Genomic DNA, 19243 nt, shown 5'->3' on the forward strand with positions numbered 1-19243 from the left:
GGGGGGGAAAAACCCTTTTGTAGTGATAATCAAGGTGGGCCATTTCCAGCAGTTGACAAGAACGTGTGAGAAACAGTGGGGGAGGGAGGGGAATAAACATGGGGAAATAGTTTTACTTTGTGTAATGACCCATCCACTCCCAGTCTTTATTCAAGCCTAAGTTAATTGTATCCAGTTTGCAAATTAATTCCAATTCAGCAGTCTCTCGTTGGAGTTTGTTTTTGAAGTTTTTTTATTGAAGAATTGCCACTTTTAGGTCTGTAATCGAGTGACTAAAGAGATTGAAGTGTTCTCCGACTGGTTTTTGAATGTTATAATTCTTGATGTCTGATTTGTGTCCATTTATTCTTTTACGTAGAGACTGTCCAGTTTGGCCAATGTACATGGCAGAGGGGCATTGCTGGCACATGATGGCATATATCACATTGATAGATGTGCAGGTGAACGAGTTACAGTTACAGATGTTACAGTGTTTATGGTAATACCCATTGTTTCATGTTCTCTGTGTATATAAATCTCCCCACTGTATTTTCCACTGCATGCATCCGATGAAGTGAGCTGTAGCTCACAAAAGCTTATGCTCAAATAAATTTGTTAGTCTCTAAGGTGCCACAAGTACTCCTTTTCTTTTTGTGGATACAGACTAACACGGCTGCTACTCTGAAACCAGAGATAGGGAAGTGGGATGGGAGAAAACCTGAAGGTGGGGAATATGAGAGATAGGAGGGGGAGCCATATTGGTGGAGGGGAATAAGGGACAACTCCAGAGTGGAAATGACAGAGGGGAAGAGCAAGAGACTGAAGGATTTGATAGTGGTGAGTTTATGTAAATAAGGAAATCCATATTCATTGCTATGCAATTTAGGGCACTACATTATTTTCCCAGAATGTCCAACTTTCCAAACATAACTTCTTAACAAGTGTGACCGTGAGAACTGCTTTAACAGAGCAGCAGGAAATTCCTTCATGTAAGAGAATCCTTAGGTGTAAAGGCAACAAAGCAGACAGTACGCTACCCACTCCAGCCCTTCCCCATGCCAGAGTAGTGGGCATTCTAAAGCCATGCCAGCAGCAGAAGGGAATAGAAAGGGCGTGGTCAGAGCACAATGTGTCCTGCAGATCCAGAGACAGTAGAACAACGACTAGCAGCTCACAGGGAAACATGATCCAGTGGGGAGATCACAGGACTGGGAGTCAAAATTTCTGTAGCCTGTTCCTCACTCTGTTTCTACAAACTTGGGCAAGTCAACAACTTATCTGTGTTTGAGTTTCCCCACTTTTAATACGGAGGAGTCTATTAATGACCTTACCTGACAGAGTGTTGTGAGGTTTATAAAACACCCTGAGCTCCTTGAATGCAAAATGCTATAAAAAAAGCAACATGTTAAGTCTCTGAGCAAAGCTCTTAATAGGACCCATTGGTGAGCTAGACATACACTGTTCTGATTCAATTCCCTTAGAATTATGAACAAACCTCATCCATAAGGCTCTGGCTAGGCAGACTGCAACACAAAATAACACTCTATCTTCATAACACGAAGGAGAAACATTCCTTTCTATTCAAAGCAAATGTGAGTTGATACTGCAATTGTGCGTGTGTGTTAGTCAACTACTTTTTAGCATATATTATGAGAGAAATCAAAGCTCAGCCTTTGGTAATGAGCCAAGATCCATACAGCAATAGTGAAGACAACACCAAGCTGAATCATAGCAAATGACAGCACGAGAATATTTTGCCTTATCTGCAATCATCAGAGTAATTGTCAGTGGAGAAGAAAGAAGTGAAATATTAATACTGTATGAACAAAGAGGCATTAACATTAAAATAATTACTATGTAGAAATAAAACCATCAAGATATTACATATAATGAGAGGGAATGAAGGGTAAAGCCAAAGCAATTTACACATATTTTGCTTCAATCTAAATGCAGACCTGTATAATAAAACTGCATATTAATTTAATGAAGACATTTCATCCCCAGTTTGACAGCCTTAAAAGGAACATGAGCAACCTGCAATGAAAAGCAACAGAAAAGAAAGTGTACTTTTAGTCAATACAAAGTCTTTCAACGTGCAAATAAAACTTTGGAAAAATCCTGAAGTAACGGAATGAGAAATGGAAGAATGTATAATTGAAATAATAGGCATTTTCAGGCACATTTGTGAGAAAAAGTGATAAAATGGGGAATAATTTCAGTACATTACACTGTTATAGCATTGATCATCAGAGAAGCCCACTGTGTTGTACAAACATGAATTGATTTAGTCTCCCACCGCCGCATAATGAGGGAACTATTATCCATATCTTCACAGGAAACTGAGGCACAGAGAAACTGATGTGTCCAAGGTCACACAGGATCAAGGTCACAAGATCTGTGCAAAAGCCTAATATTGTGGCACCTGCTCTTATGCCACAAGCACAAAATTGTTGCTATTATTACTATACAATAGTACCTAGAGGCCTGAACTGCAATCAGAGCTCCATTGTGCTAGGAGCTGTATAAACACATAGTAAGAGACAGTCCCTGCCCCAAACAACTTCCAGCATAGACTCGAAAGATAAAGGTTGGAAGGGGAAAAAGAGGCACACAGAAGTGAAGTGACCTGCCTACGACCATGCAGCAGATCACTGGTAGAACCAGTAACAGGTCCAGTGCCATATCTTGTGAGACTATACTGTCTCTCTAAGAGCATCATTCTTCCTCTTCATCCTTCAAATTTCTCTTACTTGTGAATTTGCTGATGATAAAAGAGCCAGACAGATAGCTTTGGAGACAATATCCTAACTTTATCAACAGAACCATGACTGCCACACTATCTGCCACTTTGTTTCACCTCTGACTTGGAGGATCCACCACCTTCAGTTTAATCTCCACGCTCATTCAATAAAAACACTCTCTGAGACTCTCAGAAGAGGATGCCAACTGATGCCAGTTGTAATGGTGGCTCCTCTAATGTAGACACTTCTCCACTACATAAGGGATCAAGAACACCAACTTGTTTCACTCAGACTACCTAGTTTTTGTCCTTCAGATGGCAATGATTTTAGGTTGCTACTGACTTGGACTGGATTTAAACTAGCCAATATGAGGTGTAAGGGTTCACATCCTATTCCAATCCCATAATAAAAAGATAATCCTCATTAAAATTTCATAAATGTCTGGAGTTTCCATTTCAAATGCAAATCAACACTTTTGCAAGTTCCCTCAATTATTCAGTAAAACACTTAAAACAACCCTTCCTACTAAAGTTTCCTAAATGCTTATGGAACATATGGTTTCAAGTATATTCTGAAGACTGGTTCATGTGCTAAAGCCAGGACTTTCAAGATCAGTTATATTGATGAGCCAGAGCAGAAGCAAGCAAGAGATACAGGTTAATGCAGATGAGAAGAGAACCAGATGGTGCAGCTTAAAAATCAGCAAGCTTGGTGGAAACCAAAATAGCTACATTATGCAGGAAAATTAATTGGTATTGTACAAAATAATACTCTGGATAACAAACACATGTAAAGAGGATCAGGTGATTCATTTAATTGCTTACTAACTTGCCACCTGGAAACATGAACCAAATATAGCCATCTAGCCAGATATTGTACCTTGTTCTGTTCTGTTCTGTTCTGTGAAAATGCATTCAGTTTTCTCCTGCTATGGTATTTTTAGGACTTAACATCTAGGGTGGCAAAATGAAATGGCTAATAATTAGCCTATGTTGGCAAGAAAGACACGCAAATACTCACTCCCAATCCAGACTGCTGCAGAAATTTGTCATTGAGAGGACTAAAGATGATGTAATTTGGTGCATCAGTACAGCTTTATTTATGCAATGTATTAATCTAGAATTACCAAAGAAATCTGAATAATGGCTAAACACACTACAAATAGCTGCATTATGTTTTGTTTCTGATGTCCCTGGGGTGCACAATGTTAATGTGATCTTAAATGGGGTGGCAAGGTTTTTCCAAGGAATAGCATCAGTACACAAAAGGCCTGAACCAAAGCCCATTGAAGTCAATGACTTCAAAGTCAATGGACTTTGGATCAGACCCAAATTCTCCAGCATCAGCTTAGTGGCCTATCCCACCTTCATGATTATCTCTGGAAAACGTTGCAAAGAAATGTGTATTTACAAAAATTATTAGTACAATCTTAACCATTATCCAATACAGATGTTTACTTTACAGGTAAAGTTATGTTACCTGCTACCAGTTATTATGTTTTTTGTACTATAGTAGCACCTAGAGTCCCAATCAAGGCCAGGGCCCCATTGCACTAGGCACATACAAACACATGCTATCAGACCATTCCTGCCTTGAAGAAGTCTATAGTTCATTTAAAGTCATTAGTTTAGGGAAGATTTGCAATGGTTTCAGCCTCCGTTCCTGCCCCAGGGCATCTTCTCCCTTCCTGGTTATTGATTGTCACCAAAACTTTTCCTTTACACTAAAGACAGAACAGCAGCTGTCTCTGCTGTTAAAGTTTAAATTACCAAAATAGGACATGTTTCTCTAGCTTTTCCTCTGGAACAGGGCTGGCGACTGTATCCAACCTTATGCACTGCATGTTTACTGACAGCACTGCAATCATCACAGTGTGGCCACATGTACTTTATGGTCAACAATAGGGAGAGAGCTCAAAGTCTTCTGTACCAGAAAGATAGCCTCTTCACACAAACTTTTGGAGAATCTCTATCAATTGTAGCGCTATGATTAGCCATTCAGGGTGGTATCAGGGCTCAATAGGCCAGCTATTTAGGGTTATATCAGGGTTATAGGCTAGCTACTTAGAAATGCATCAGAGCTCTTCAGGTCATCCATTTGATTACACATACATGATTAGTTCTGCCATTCTACCCAGTAGAGCGCAGCAATGGAAACACATTATAGCCTGTAAAGCTGCTAGTAAAATACACAGGGACTTGGTAGTGGAGCAAAGTGCTAACATGTTGCACTGCTATTATATGCACTGAAGTTCCCAAAACCATTTAGCTTCCAAAGCTTTGGTATGCCGAATACCTGGGAGAATATAAGGTTATTCAGCCTCCAGCGTGAAAGGAAGGATTTTTCTGGCTGCTAAAACACCTCTTCTTTCTCCCACTTGTGATGACATTCTGGAATCACTGGCCTGGGCTGCAACCCAAGTTGTACCAACAAAGGGTGAAGTTAGGGAGAGCCAAGAGAACACACCCAGAGCCCACACAAACAGAGCAAGGCATCATGTACTCTTTAAAAATGCTCTCTCAAGTCCCTGGTCCTGCTGCAGAAGCTACTTACAGTTTGAAAAGGCTTGACTGGTGGTCAAGAATGACCCTTTCATCTATGTATTACATCCAGCATCTCATAGTTCAAGTGATCAGAAATCCTACAATCTTTAGACCTGCACAGAGAAATGCAGACACTCCTGGGATGATCACAAGGAATTATCACATATTTAAGCTTACTTTTGACTATCAGTAAGAAACAAATTAAGTTTGATAAATGGTCTCCTAGTGGTATTTAGAATCATTTGAAATAGTGCTGTTATAGCTCTCGGATGCCGAGTAAATATCACTATGTCGCAGTTGAAGGGAATAAAAAATACTTTCCCTAGTGTGTGTCAAAATAATAGCTGCAGTTATATAGTGTTAGTGTAAACTACTTCTTATGTAATCAAAGTGGAAATTAGGGAATCTGGGATATATTAACAATGTAATTAACAACTGAGAAAAGCATATGCACTTTGAATAGACAAATTGAACAAATATTTACTGTATGCTAAACACAGCAAGTTTAGAACACAGTGTTTTGATATTTTGTTGAACTAAATGCTAATTCTTCATTTGGAGAAAACAGTGTGCAAATATGACTAGTTCTTCTCACCTATTCAGCTTCTTTCTCTCATTCAATTTGATCTGCCTCTCTATCTTGTTTGGCATCAACATTCAATATCAGTTAATAGGGTGTCACTTTGCTTATTTAACACAAAATAAATAGTCCTACTTGTTTTTTAGTAATAGCACAGCAGAGCCCACTTATGCTCTGCACAGCTGGGGGTCCATTATAATTTATTTTTATGTATTTATTTCAATTTTTTTAAGTGCTCTGATCAACCAACATTTAATAAGCACATGTACATAACTTTAAAGAATTAAACCAAAAGCAGAGTTTCATTATGAATGCGATCAAGAAGCTTCACTGACAAAAAACATTAGAAACTAGTCCACACTTGCTGTATTACCTCCTCCCAAGCCATAAGTGATTGGCTGGTCAGATACAGTTAGAAGCAAACATGTTCAGATGGAATTGTCTGTTTGTTGAATAGGGTGGGACAGCACAGTTATAGCACTATGTTGTGTAATTCATACTCCAAACATAAAACTGGCACAGTTAGACTTGCAGTCTGCACAAGCTCTTAGATTTCCACTTTAAAATGGTGCCTAGCTTACAAGCCACAACATGACCCAATTTTAAAATTAGATCAGCAGAGATTATAAAGATAACCCATGTGTGCAATTGCTTGCATGCTTTTCCAAAAACCAGTGCCCTCTTTGCTCCATATTTAACAATTTCTCATATAAAGAGATTATTTTTGAGTTGCTTATAGTATAGTTTCTCTTCCTTATCTTCAATCCTTGCCCTTTTATTTTTGCATTATTTACCATTGCAAAAGGCCTGTTGGCAGCACTCCATTTCCTTCTGTTCCTGGATTCTATATGCAGTATCCTCAGTGAGATCTCTCCTGAAATACCAAGGACAGATTCAAAGTGTAAAATATTAACTCATTTTGACTTCTCTTGTCTTGGAATATCTTTTCTATATGGTTGTGACCAGAATTGTGCACAATGGGTCACATGCCATCCAGGCTGACATAAGAAGATGTATCTCCATACCTAGTGTTCAAAATGAGATTCTTTACTGCCTTGTATCTGGTATACATTAGGTATACAGACCATTGCAATATCCTAGGTGACAAATAAGACTAGTATAAAAATTTAATCTGAAGTGGACCCTACTTTTGCCTTTCTAAGATTCAACCAGTTCTACCTGGAGAGATATAGGCCTCGAGTCAGCAAAATTGATTGCCGATTAGGGATGAGTTTTTAGCACGTGCTTAAATGCTTTGCTGAGTCAGGGCCTTAATAGTTAAATAATTTCTCCAGTTTTATATATTATGGACAATATCCTGCTATTGTCCCCTATGTAAAGATCAATGTCAAGATATGTCCATAAAAGTAAGGTACATCTAAAGATCTTGTTTGACTTTTTACTGTCTCCCAAAAAATCTGTCAAATTCTTTCCTTTGTCTTGTTTATTCCCCTGAGAAAATTCGGAGATGTAATTAATCCTGGCTCAATATTTTGTCAATTTTTAACAGTTCCAATTTCCTAAGTATATAAATATGCTGCCCCTCAGTATTATACTCTTTCTACATGAAAAAGATATTCCTAGTCTGAGAACCTTCAGCATTTCCTCATTAACTGTGGAAAAAAGATTTCATTCCATCTTGTATTGACATCCTTAACAATGAGCTAATCTCTTACTAACTGTTCCCTCAGTCTTGTCCATTGATCAAGGCCCTGTGTATTTGGTACCAAGTTAGACACCTAAATTTGGTGGAAGGCCCCTTGTTCTTGTGGAACTCTAAAGTGACACATTGGACATTTTAAATTAAATCAAATATATACGTGAATACGATCAGGCCAACAACCATTCTTTATTTTATTATTAAATTCAGTTCATTTTACGCTACCCCTAAATGTTCAGTGTTCCTCTGATTTTTGTAGTGATAATACCTAACGAACATTGTAGAAGTTATCTGCTGAGTGAAGCTGGAGGTTTTGGTAACTGGGTAGGGGATAGTTGGGGCTTGAGCATCCAAGAAGTCTTGGGAGGTGGTTTCGGACAACGTGATAACATTAGTTGGGCATTTCTGCTAAAACGATCATTTGCAAAACAGTTAGCAATGTTGACGTAAAAGCGGAGTTGAGGCAATATAAGTTACAAGTATAGTAAATTTACATTCTGATAAAATGTAAGAAAATAATTACACTGCTAACAATATTTTTCATCATTAATAAAAAAGTTAATAATTAAAATGTAACCATTAGTCTTCAGAGCTAGCACCCAACTGAAGTGAATGGAGCAGTCATACCTGTCAGAGCTATTGTTTTGTGCTATCTGCAGACTCAGGCAGATTTCACTGAATCATCCTCTGTTGAGTCACATTTAGGAGGTTTTATTTACGATGACAAGGGCTAGGGTTATAATTTTTTAAATGAAAGTTTAACATCTGGAGCACTCTTCTGCAGCATAAGGTAAATTCTGAGACAAAATCCAGCACTGATAAATAGATGAGGCCCTGCCTATGATTAAAGTCAACAATGATGAAAAATTGAGTTTTGTCCCAGAGTCCTCTTCTGCGCAGGAAATGGAAGAAGTTCAGGTCTCGAAGAACCCCCAAATGTCTTACCTAATGGCTTCTCAGAAGGGGACATACTTTACACAGGGTTTTGGGGCCAGATTTTCATCTGGGATAAAATGGGCACAGCTCCACTGAAGTGTATACCAGCTGAGTATCCAGTCCTTACATGTGGCACTCTGCAGAGCCAGACATTATATTATATTGCAATGCAGTGGTTCCAAGATTCTCTCTCATCTGTAGAGAATCAAAGTATTCATCCTGTCAAATGAAACCATCTAGAGGATGGAAAGACAATCCACCCGCTTCAAAACAATGTGCTGTGTTTCCTTGCATTTTACTCCATCTGGATCTGAGAGTGTTTGCCTATACCAGTAGCTGATTCATTACTATAGGGCAATATGGTACCTAATTATCTGTAATAAGAATCAGTTGTAAGACTGTATCTGATTTGGTGCTGTTTTGTAATACTCTAGTTATAGTTTCTATGTAATTTTGCTGCCATTAAAATAATTAATTTTTTTTATAATGCTACCTATTTATATAATGCCTTTGATCTGTGTCTCTCAGTACTCTTGACATCCACCCAAATGGGTACATCTGACAATGCAGTCTTTATTTAGAGACAATATTTCCTCAACAAGTTAATCACACAGCAATACAGAAGCTAACACACATGTATTTACACATCAGAGAACAGTTTGGGGCCCCCATTGCAACAAATGCTTAATGAGCCACAATCACCAATCTTGAATTTAACATTGGTCCAATCATCTGTTCAAAATATAGGAGAAATCTGTGACTAAGTCCTTTTGTAATCAGCCAACTAACAACCTCACACCTGCTTGCCTTACTCTCAAGTCAAAAATTCACAGATTTTTTGTATGGTTGAAAATCTGAAGACAGCACAAGGATTCACAGTGTACAGAAATATGTCCATTAATGAGAATTACCTTACAGCAACTCTAAGGTTTGTTGATTTGTTCGAAAAACCTTAAGGGAAGGACACTTTTTGACATTCCAATTATAGGGCTCAATCTTGTGCCTTTGAAGTCAACTGCAAGACTCCATCTGGGACATTACATGACTGATACTGTTATTTCTTGATCCAAACCAATTCTCTTAATGGAAACTATTAATTGTTGCTAGGGTTAGTAGTTGTCAGATGCTCTGATAGCAAGACTTTTCACAGGTTTAGATGGTGACCTTTAGACGAGGTGTGAAAGCAACTTCATGCAAGCCACTTTATATGCCAATCTGAAACCAAGCAACCTAATTTGTTCTACTATATCCACCATAATGGATCAGCATTTTTCTTCATTTCTTTTAGAAAAGATGCAACAACTTAATTTTCATGTCACTGAGTCTCCTGTTCACCATTATTGCCAGGAAAAACAGCCTTCCGTGTCTTAGTAGTGTTAGCATTTAAAAGCAAAGTGAGAATCCTTCCTGTATTTTGTTTCTCCATAGTGTATATCTGACCAAAAATATTTTTTTTTAATATGAGGCATATAGGCTGAACAAATCTTCACCTTGCACCACACCTTGCATAAACCCCATCTTGCCCAGCATTGTTTTGGCATTTAAATGATTGGGGATGGATAGCTTGAATATGAAGAACTGCTTTTGGTTTCAGAGATCCCAAGAGTTGAGTTCATTTGCTTGTGACTAAGAAGCTGCTGATAGTATTGTGTAGTCTAAATCATCCTGTAGTGGATTTCATCAGTATTGATAGATGGCTCAGGTTAGGTTTGTGCACTTTATTGCCTTGTAATTGTTTGTGACTGAGGACTAGACTCTGACTTCAGGCACCAGCACCAGGAGCAGCCCTAGGAGGCCCTGTTACACTTATGCTCCCTGCTTGCTCCTAGGGATGGGAGGTTAGTAATTTACACTGTATAGGCCAGTAGTAAATTACTGTCTTCACCCTTCTACCCCACACTAGCTCAGTGACCCTGACTGGCAAGTAAGGAGTGGAGACGTGGTTCTTCTCATTTGCTACTACTCCCCATCTACCCGTTCTAGGGAAGAAGTTGGCAGGTAAGAACCCCTGCTTACTCTTATGCACCCAGTGTCTCCCAGACCCATGGTTCAAATAGCCTTCAGTGGGATATGAGAGGGTTTCTTATTCCCTTGGACAAGCATATAGTCCATATCATAATCTAGCTCTCAGAGAGGACTTCCTCGCCACTGCACCTACCATAGGAACATGTCCCATTTCAAAATGTTGCTCAGATAAATATTGTCTAATATAGTTGTATGGTAACACAGTTTTTAGTATGAGGTTAATGAGCCATTGGACACCATCTTCTCTAGAGAAATACCATGCTTTAAAGTCAGCTTTATCCTGAGGAAACTGTTGTAAGGCAAGCAGCTTTCTCACCTGGCATCCCAGTCTGGATCTCAGTAAATCTCCATTTTAAAAGCCTGGGTCCCAATACGTTCCCTGTGATGTATAGGTAGAACTTACATCAGTCAATGGAAATTATACATCAAAGGCAGAAAATGGCCTTATATCTATAAAATAATGCCATGTCCCTGGTGTATGTGGTGGCTGTAAGTACATCTCCAGCAGTCCTTTTACTAGTGTCACTGGCTTTACAATTATTATAACTGCTATATTATTGCCCAGATCAAATGGACTGTGCCTATACATTTTCTGCAATTTCTTGTTTATCTTGTCCTTTTCCCAGCTCAGTATATTTTCATCTGACAGATGCTTTACTGTTCAAGATGAATTTTCACTCCTGATTTAGGGGGTCTTCTTTCTTGCACTTACATAAACACTTACTCTACAATACATCACAGATTTTTATTACATGGAAATTGAAGAGTCCAACTGTTTACAACATTCTGTTCAGAATGTGAAAGGTTTTTTAGTGCTTGCCACTTGGATCTAATCAGCTGGGTATTCTATGCCAATATATCAAAGTTACTGTCTATGATGGATTTGAAGCAGATCTGTAATAAGAACTGCCATACTGGGTCAGACCAAAAGTTCATCTAGCCCAGTATCCTTTCTTCTGACAGTGGCCAATGCCAGCTGCCCCAGAGGGAATGAACAGAACAGGTAATCATCAAGTGATCCATAATAATTTATGAATACGGTGCATTGACCTGGCTATTGGGATATTTACTGTAGAATGTATTGTTTTAGTTTAATAGAGGGCTAGAAGAAAAATCAAGCAGGAAAGAAAAGGAATAGCACAGGATAAGCCACATCTCTGCAAACACTTGAGGTTTATTAAGAGACACTGTGTCAGAGACTGGGTTGTGGGTGGTCATGCCAAGTGACTGGAGCAGGAGTCAGTAGCTAAGAATCAGAGCCAGGGCTCAGAACCAGAGTCAGAGGCCAAAGGAAAGGCAGAAGTCAGGAATTGGCACCAAGGGTCAGAGCTGGAGTCAGAAGCCACATGCCAGAATCAAGGGTGAAAACCAGGATTCCTGGAGTGGGCCAAGGCAGGAGGAGAGCTAGAACAAGACTGAAAATAAGCAGATACTAGCACAACCATGAGCAAATGTTCTGAACTACCTCTTCCCCTGCTGCTGGTCTTAAAAGCAGGTCTGCTGATCCCCTCAGCCAGTTGGGCAGTTTGGCCAATCAGGCAGCACAAGTGTGGCCAGATGCGCTTGTTAGACTGCCTGAGGGTTAAGCCAGCAGGTAAGCAGGATAGCTGTGGTTTCTTACTCCTGACACAGTGCTAAGATAGGAAAAGGCCTGGACATAGAGATTAGAAAAGTTGTGACAGGTTTAAAAAAAGAACATTACTGAAGAGGGATGGAATTGTTTCAAGGAACCAGACAGCTACCAACTATGGTATCTGAAGAAATTAGACTACCTAGGTTGCATCAGGGGATGGTAAGAGTTTAGGTGAGAGATGTGTAGACTGTTATTTAAAATCCCTTTTTTCTAAGTACTTTGTTCCTACTGTTAAAATAAACAATGTTTTGATTTAAGAAGGCTGTTAGGTCATTAAATACACCACTGATCCCAGACTCTGAAGGAAAGAATCATGGATGTCTGGTTGGACCTGCTGGGTAAGAATAGTGATATGCAGAGTATTGTTGTTCAGAGCTAGATCTAAGAGTGGGAGAATTATGGAATTCTAGCCAATGATAGGTAAAGGTACAAGGCTAAGATCTGAGGGGGTGCTATTAGAAAAATCAGAAAAGGGACAGCGGTGTAGCTAGCCCTGCAACTGTGATGTGGACTTTAATCAAACTGTTAATTTCCCTCAGAATCATTTTGCAAGCAATTTCTCTGGCTCTGAATTTTCTTTAACATTCAATTTCCCCTGTTGCCATGTCTGCATATAAAGAGTCACCAAATTAAAAATGATTCCAACTAGAGAGTTACTCCACAATAAATTGCTAAGGAAGGTAATAAATAATATATTTTTCTGTTTGTCAATGATCAGAACTCTTGCCTTCTGAGGCTGATATGGGTGGAAATTCTTGCAGTTTCCTATACAAATTAAATATGCTGAAGTGCGAAGAGAGAGGCTGTAGAGATACCTGTCAGTGAATAAACAATTGGGATGCCAGCAACATGAACTCTGTCAATTTTTTAAAAAAAGTGTTAAACTAAATCTGTTCCTGAGTTCCCCTGCAACATTCTGAGGTTTTACATTTGCATTTTCCTATTTCCTAAAGTGTTTATCTCTTCCCTGCTGCAGTGTGAAAACCACTCACAGGCACCAGGAGAAAATTATGGCTGTGCGTCACAAAGTGTTATCAAATACACAAAATAAACAAAATGAACAGAGAAAAATGTTCTCTATAATCTCTTTCAGACCAGTAATCTTACATGTTACTAGTAATTGTAGATTTACAGTTGGTCTGACAAAAGTGTGATATTTTAAAGTAGACTCTCCACCTTTAATGGTTTTACCTTTTAATAAATGTTTCTACGTGTAAGCACAGAATAGATACATTTCCGAACTAGCATTTATTTGTAGAGGATTCATTACAGCTTATACATCTTTTAATTAACTCATCAAAGTTGTCTTTACCTCTAGGGATGTGATGAACGTCCATTTTTACTGACCTGTCTTCTAAATTAAATATTTCTCATCTAATTTATGTTTCTAAAGAATAAAGCACAAGCTAATACCGCATGTATATTCTTAGCTTTTTCCTCTGCTGTTGTGAATGTTTGGTTGTATTTTATTCACATCTAGTTTAGAAGTTTTTATTCAGTTGTAGTATTAATTCTTGTAGGAGGAGTTATGACAAAAACTGATGGTCTCTCATGTTTGCTAGTCTCTATATGTGAATACACTTAAGTCATTAATTAGGGGTTCATACTGTCCTTGTTTTGCACACAGAACTCCCTTTGACATCCATCCACTTTATCTGTCTTTCATAGGACTTATAGGACACCAATCACCATAGTATCGAGAAATTAATGACAGTTCTGATAGTCCTTATTACAATAGATATAGAATGACATTTATCTACCATAAAGAATAAGTACCCATGGTGGTATAATGAGAAAGCCACTCTGCAAAGAGAAACTCGGAGTATCCTGCATCTTGTGTGTTTTGTTCCTGTGTAGGGCAGTACATGGCCCTCTCCTTGTAATTGTGTTGTAAAGTGGAACAACACAGTTATAAAGCAATATTTGGCTTGAAGAAACAATGTTTGATTTATACTTCATTTCTGAATGATGCAGAAGGGAGTCAATGATTTGTTTGACTCAAACACCTGTACCTTTCTATGACTCATGTATGGTGGCAGCTTTTTCTTCCAGTTACATTGGGTTAGGCAAGACTCCATTAAGTCAATGCAGTTACATTGGATTTACCCTACTGTGCCTGCAAGCAGAATCTGGCCCTGGAATTCAAGAAAAATGAAAAAAGCATGCTGTTACACTTGACTGCCTTTTACCATGAGAAACCCTACCAAAGCAGGGTTTAAATCCAGGTCAAATATTATGCATGAAAAGAAAACACAAATGAGTTTCTTCTATATCCCAGAGAAAAAATTCACCTAAGAAGTTCTTATTAAATCAGTGTAACAATGAGAAACAAACTGGAAGGACATTATTAAAGGTGCACAGGTGAGGTAAGGCAGTTCTCTTACAAGCTCTTTGCTTTTGGCTGGGATTCACACCATAAGCTAAGGCGCTTTCGCTACACTGATCCATCAGTCCAAACCTCCCTGAGTTACTCCAAGGAAAGGCCACAGAATCAACTTACTTTATATTTACTAGATTTGCTCTGCCCAGTCCAAAAGTCAGTGGGAGTGTTGCTTGAGCAAGGAACTTCAGGACTGAGCCCCTGTTTTCATAGCACTACATTTGATATAGGTTTACCTCCTTTGACCAAATATACCCCAAGAGATCCTCCTTTCATTCCTAAAGAGGGAACCTGAAAACACATTCTCCACCTCATGCATGGCCATGGCTCCACTCTAATCCTGCCTCTCTTCTCCCTCTTTCAGATAGCTAGTAGTGGGCTGCTGAGAGCAGAGACTGTGTTCCGCAATGAGATTCCAACTAACTTTATGCTGGGGAATAAGAGGAATAGGATTCCTTGCACAAAACCCCACCCCTCATAGGGGCTGGCTGCAATCTGTCCCTTAATATCTGAGTACATTTGGTGAGATTGAATAGTTGGCTGTTTAAACTTAGTTTTATTTTTCACAAACCAGTGTGCATAAGTTGCAAAAAATGTTTTAAATTCAAATAAATAATATTGCCTATAGATTTACTGATGTTGTTGCATAGCCCTTTTTCCCTTTGCCAGCACTTGTTAAAAGTGAATTTAAAATACTGTGGCCTTACATGTTAACAGCAATTAGACCTTCAAAGGATGTGAAAAATACTTATCTGTATGCTTCCTCTGTGTGAAAGCTGCTAATCATATCTGATTTGACAACTACTCTGTGTGAAAAAAGAAAAGATTCAAAATAATGCATGAAAAGCAAGAAAAAAATGGTCTTTGTGGACCTGATCCAACTCCCATTGTAGTCAATATCCATTGACTTCAGTGGAGATGGATTTGGCCTTTACTTACGTAAGCAGAGTCAGAACGAGCTCTACCCTGACATCTGGTGGTGAGCTGTGAAAAAGAACTTCAAAACTGATCTCGTTTGCACAGGCACACCCACCCTGCCTAGCATGATGGACTGCTTGCCCAAATGGTCACTTTGACTGCTGTGGGATCCCCAGTCTCTTTGTTATTGGGGCAGGAGTAATAAAGGTTGTAATCCTGTTTATGTGAATCAAGGACAGTAGAACTGTGCTTGGCATTTTATGATAGAGGGACTCACCCTCAACTAAGTAGCACTCGCTAGGCAAGGGACATGGGTTCCAAAACCCAGTGAATTGAGAGAGGCTGGGGACAGGTATGTGTACTTGGTACCCAAACACTACTTTGACCCCCTTCTCTTCCCCCTTGTGTAATAACAGAGCTAATTTTGGATCTATTAGGAGACTTGTTACATGCTGCAGAGCTGAAATCACTGATATGTAGGTCTAAGCATTAGACCTACTTTGGGGTAGTGGTTCACCAGCCCTGAGGCTCCCCTACTGTGAGCTGAAGTTACTAAGAGCTGTGATCACTGAGAGCTGTGTTAAGTGGTGGGGTGCTGAAGACAAGTTGGTGAGCAGACAGCAGGATGGCTGGCGGAGAGGCACAGCTGATGGTGAAGACTGCAGCAGAACCCTTTGGAGAGGCGTGGCACTTGGCCGTCGACCCGAAAAGAGTAACATGTAAGATGCCTTTTTACCTCCCTCCACTTCCACCCAAGCTGCGAGGTAAATCCTGCAGATGAACTTCTGAACTTTGGGGGGGCTGCACTGACCAAGGACAGAAACTGTGTGTGAGGGGGTGACTATTGGATTGCTGGATTTAAGACCCTGAGGGGAAAAGGACACTACCAAACTTACTTGGGGGTGGGTCTTTTGCTCATGGTTTGTGTTATGAATCCTGTTTGTGGTGTTTCCCCAACATAATGCCGCATTGTTTCCCTCCTTTATAAAAAGGTTTTTGCTACACTCAGACTCTGTGCTTGCGAGAGGGAAAGTACTGTCTCTTAGAGGCGGCCAGGGGGTGGTATGTAATTGTCCCAGGTCACTGGGTAGGGGCTCAAGATGGTTTTGCATTGCGTTATTGAAACGGAACCCCTAAATACTGAACCCGGCCTTGTTGCTGCCAACTCTGACGGGCAGAAGGGTTACACTTACAATAGGGTATTTTAATCTGATTCAGAGAGTATCATTAAAGGGTCACTTGTCCTGATCCCTCAGCCAGTCCCAAGGTGATATTCAGCCCCAATTTGAAGACTTAAATAGAACTTAAGTGGTGTATTGTCTTGTTCTGAGCATGTGCACAGGGGCAAATTTCACCTTTCATATGGGACTCTGGCTGAAGTCAATGGAATTTTCAGGAAGTGAGTGATGTGGAATTAGGACTAATGCCAGGTTAAATATCACTTTTCAAATAACACATTTCTTACCTGTATTTATAACACAATAGATTATTCAAAAAGAAGGAATGTTTAGAAATGCAAGTGACTGTTTCTGGTTTATGTTATTGGTTTCCTTTTTTCTTTTTATTTGCTTTGAACAATGGAAACAGCCTGGTAGGTTTAAATTTGGTTTACTGCCAGGGTAATTTTCTGCTCCTCTTGCACTGGAAGCAAGTGTTTGGGTTTCAAATATTGCAGCACTGCAAAGGACTGTCAAAATTCAGTTTTCAAATAAAACTCCAAACACCCAATTTAAATTGAATTATTTAAAAGATATTTTCTAATTCTATTATTTTTTCCTCTCCCAGCCTCACCAAAAAAACCTGAAAACTGAAATCTGGAGACTAACTAATCAAACTTATTGTGTTCTTTTAAATTTATACAGTTTTATATGAAACTTCTCACAGTATCACCAATATCATTCACTAAGTATATTTAAACAATGAAAAATAATTGGTAGAAATCCACCCAGTTGAGTGAATTTATGTAGTAAACTGACCAACGGCATTTCCCCAAATTTAAATTCTCCTTAATAGTCTCCTTTTTTTTTTTTAAATTATCCAATCATTTTACAATAAAACTTAGTTCTCTCTCATAGAGCTCTGTACCACATTACACTGTTGTAGTACTCTGTAATAATTTAGGGCTTGTCTACAAAGAGGCTCTCAAGGCTTGGAAGTGAATTAAACTAAACTAAGGCCATTCTAATTCTGAATGACAGTGTAAACACAGGGGTTTAATGCGGTTTAACTAATCCACTTTAAATTCATACCTTATGAGCACATGTCAAATCGTATTAGCCCTGGTCTACACTAGGAGTTGAGGTCGAATTTAGCAGCGTTAAATCGATTTAATGCTGCACCCGTCCACACGATGAAGCCCTTATTTTCGACTTAAAGGGCTCTTAAAATCGATTTCTTTACTCCACCCCCGACAAGGGGATTAGCGCTGAAATCAGCCTTGTTGGGTCGAATTGGGGTACTGTGGACGCAATTAGACGGTATTGGCCTCCAGGAGCTATCCCAGAGTGCTCCATTGTGACTGCTCTGGACAGCACTCTCAACTCAGGTGCACTGGCCAGGTAGACAGGAAAAGGCCCACGAACTTTTGAATTTAATTTCCTGTTTGGCCAGCGTGGCAAGCTGCAGGTGAGTGCACAGCTCATCAGCAGAGGTGACCATGATGGAGTCCCAGAATCACAAAAGAGCTCCAGCATGGATTGAATGGGAGGTACAGGATCTGATCGCTGTATGGGGAGAGGAATCCATGCTATCAGAACTCCGTTCCAGTTTTCGAAGTGCCCAAACATTTGTCAAAATCTCCCAGGGGGCATGAAGGATAGAGTCCATAACAGGGACCCAAAGCAGTGCCACGTGAAACTTAAGGAGCTGAGGCAAGCCTACCAGAAAACCACAGAGGCAAATGGCCACTCCGGTTCAGAGCCCAAAACATGCTGCTTCTATGATGATATGCATGCCATTTTAGGGGGTTCAGCCGCCACTACCCCAGCCATGTTGTTTGAGTCCTTCAACGGAGATGGAGGCAACACAGAAGCAGGTTTTGGGGACAAGAAAGATAGCTCACAGCAAGCAAGCAGAGAAACTGGTTTTCCCGACAGCCAGGAACTGTTTCTCACCCTGGACCTGGAGTCAGTACCCCCCAAACCCACCCAAGGCTGCCTCCTGGACCCGCCAGGCGGAGAAGGGACCTCTGGTGAGTGTACCTTTTTAAATAGTATACATGGTTTAAAAGCAAGCGTGTTTAATGATTAATTTGCCCTGGCATTCGCGGCCAGTACAGCTACTGGAAAAGTCTGGGGATGGAGCAGAAATCCTCCAAGCACATCTCCATAAAGTTCTCCTGGATGTACTCCCAAAGCCTTTGCAAAAGGTTTCTGGGGAGGGCAGCCTTATTCTGTCCTCCATGGTAGGACACTTTACCACGCCAGGCCAGTAGCATGTACTCGGGAATCATTGCAGAACAAAGCATTGCAGTGTACGTTTGCTGGCGTTCAACAACATCCGTTCTTTATCTCTCTGTGTTATTCTCAGGAGAGTGATATCATTCATGGTCACCTGGTTGAAATAGGGGGGAGGCAAAATGCAACCTTGTAACAAAAGCACATGTGCTACGTATGTAATGTTAACAGCAACGTTTACCGTGAAAGAGTGTACCCACTGTTCTATGAAATGTATCTTTTTAAATACCACTGTCCCTTTTTTTTCTCCACCAGCTGCATGTGTTTCAAGGATCTTCTCCTTCCCAGAGGCTAGCGAAGATTAGAAGGTGAAAAAAACACACTCGTGATGAAATGGTCTCTGAGCTCATGCTGTCCTCCCACACTGACAGAGCACAGATGAATGCGTGGAGG

General features: G+C 39.8%; 1 protein-coding gene across 2 annotated transcripts in view; it reads right to left on the bottom strand.

Moving 5' to 3' along the window:
* Nucleotides 1-19243, bottom strand: part of BMERB1 (bMERB domain containing 1) — a 99213-nt gene that overhangs the window by 64209 nt on the left and 15761 nt on the right. Inside the window, exon 1 of one of the 2 annotated variants that reach the window (XM_043523227.1) lies at nucleotides 6638-6711. The exons of the other annotated variant lie outside the window; for it this stretch is intronic. Within the exon in view, the coding sequence (XP_043379162.1) occupies nucleotides 6638-6668 (31 nt within the window). The 5' untranslated portion in view covers nucleotides 6669-6711. Of the gene's footprint in view, nucleotides 1-6637; nucleotides 6712-19243 lie in introns of those variants that run through there. 2 annotated transcript variants of the gene reach the window in all.

Source organism: Chelonia mydas, chromosome 10, assembly GCF_015237465.2.
Source record: "Chelonia mydas isolate rCheMyd1 chromosome 10, rCheMyd1.pri.v2, whole genome shotgun sequence".
In the NCBI taxonomy this organism is placed as follows: domain Eukaryota; kingdom Metazoa; phylum Chordata; order Testudines; family Cheloniidae; genus Chelonia; species Chelonia mydas.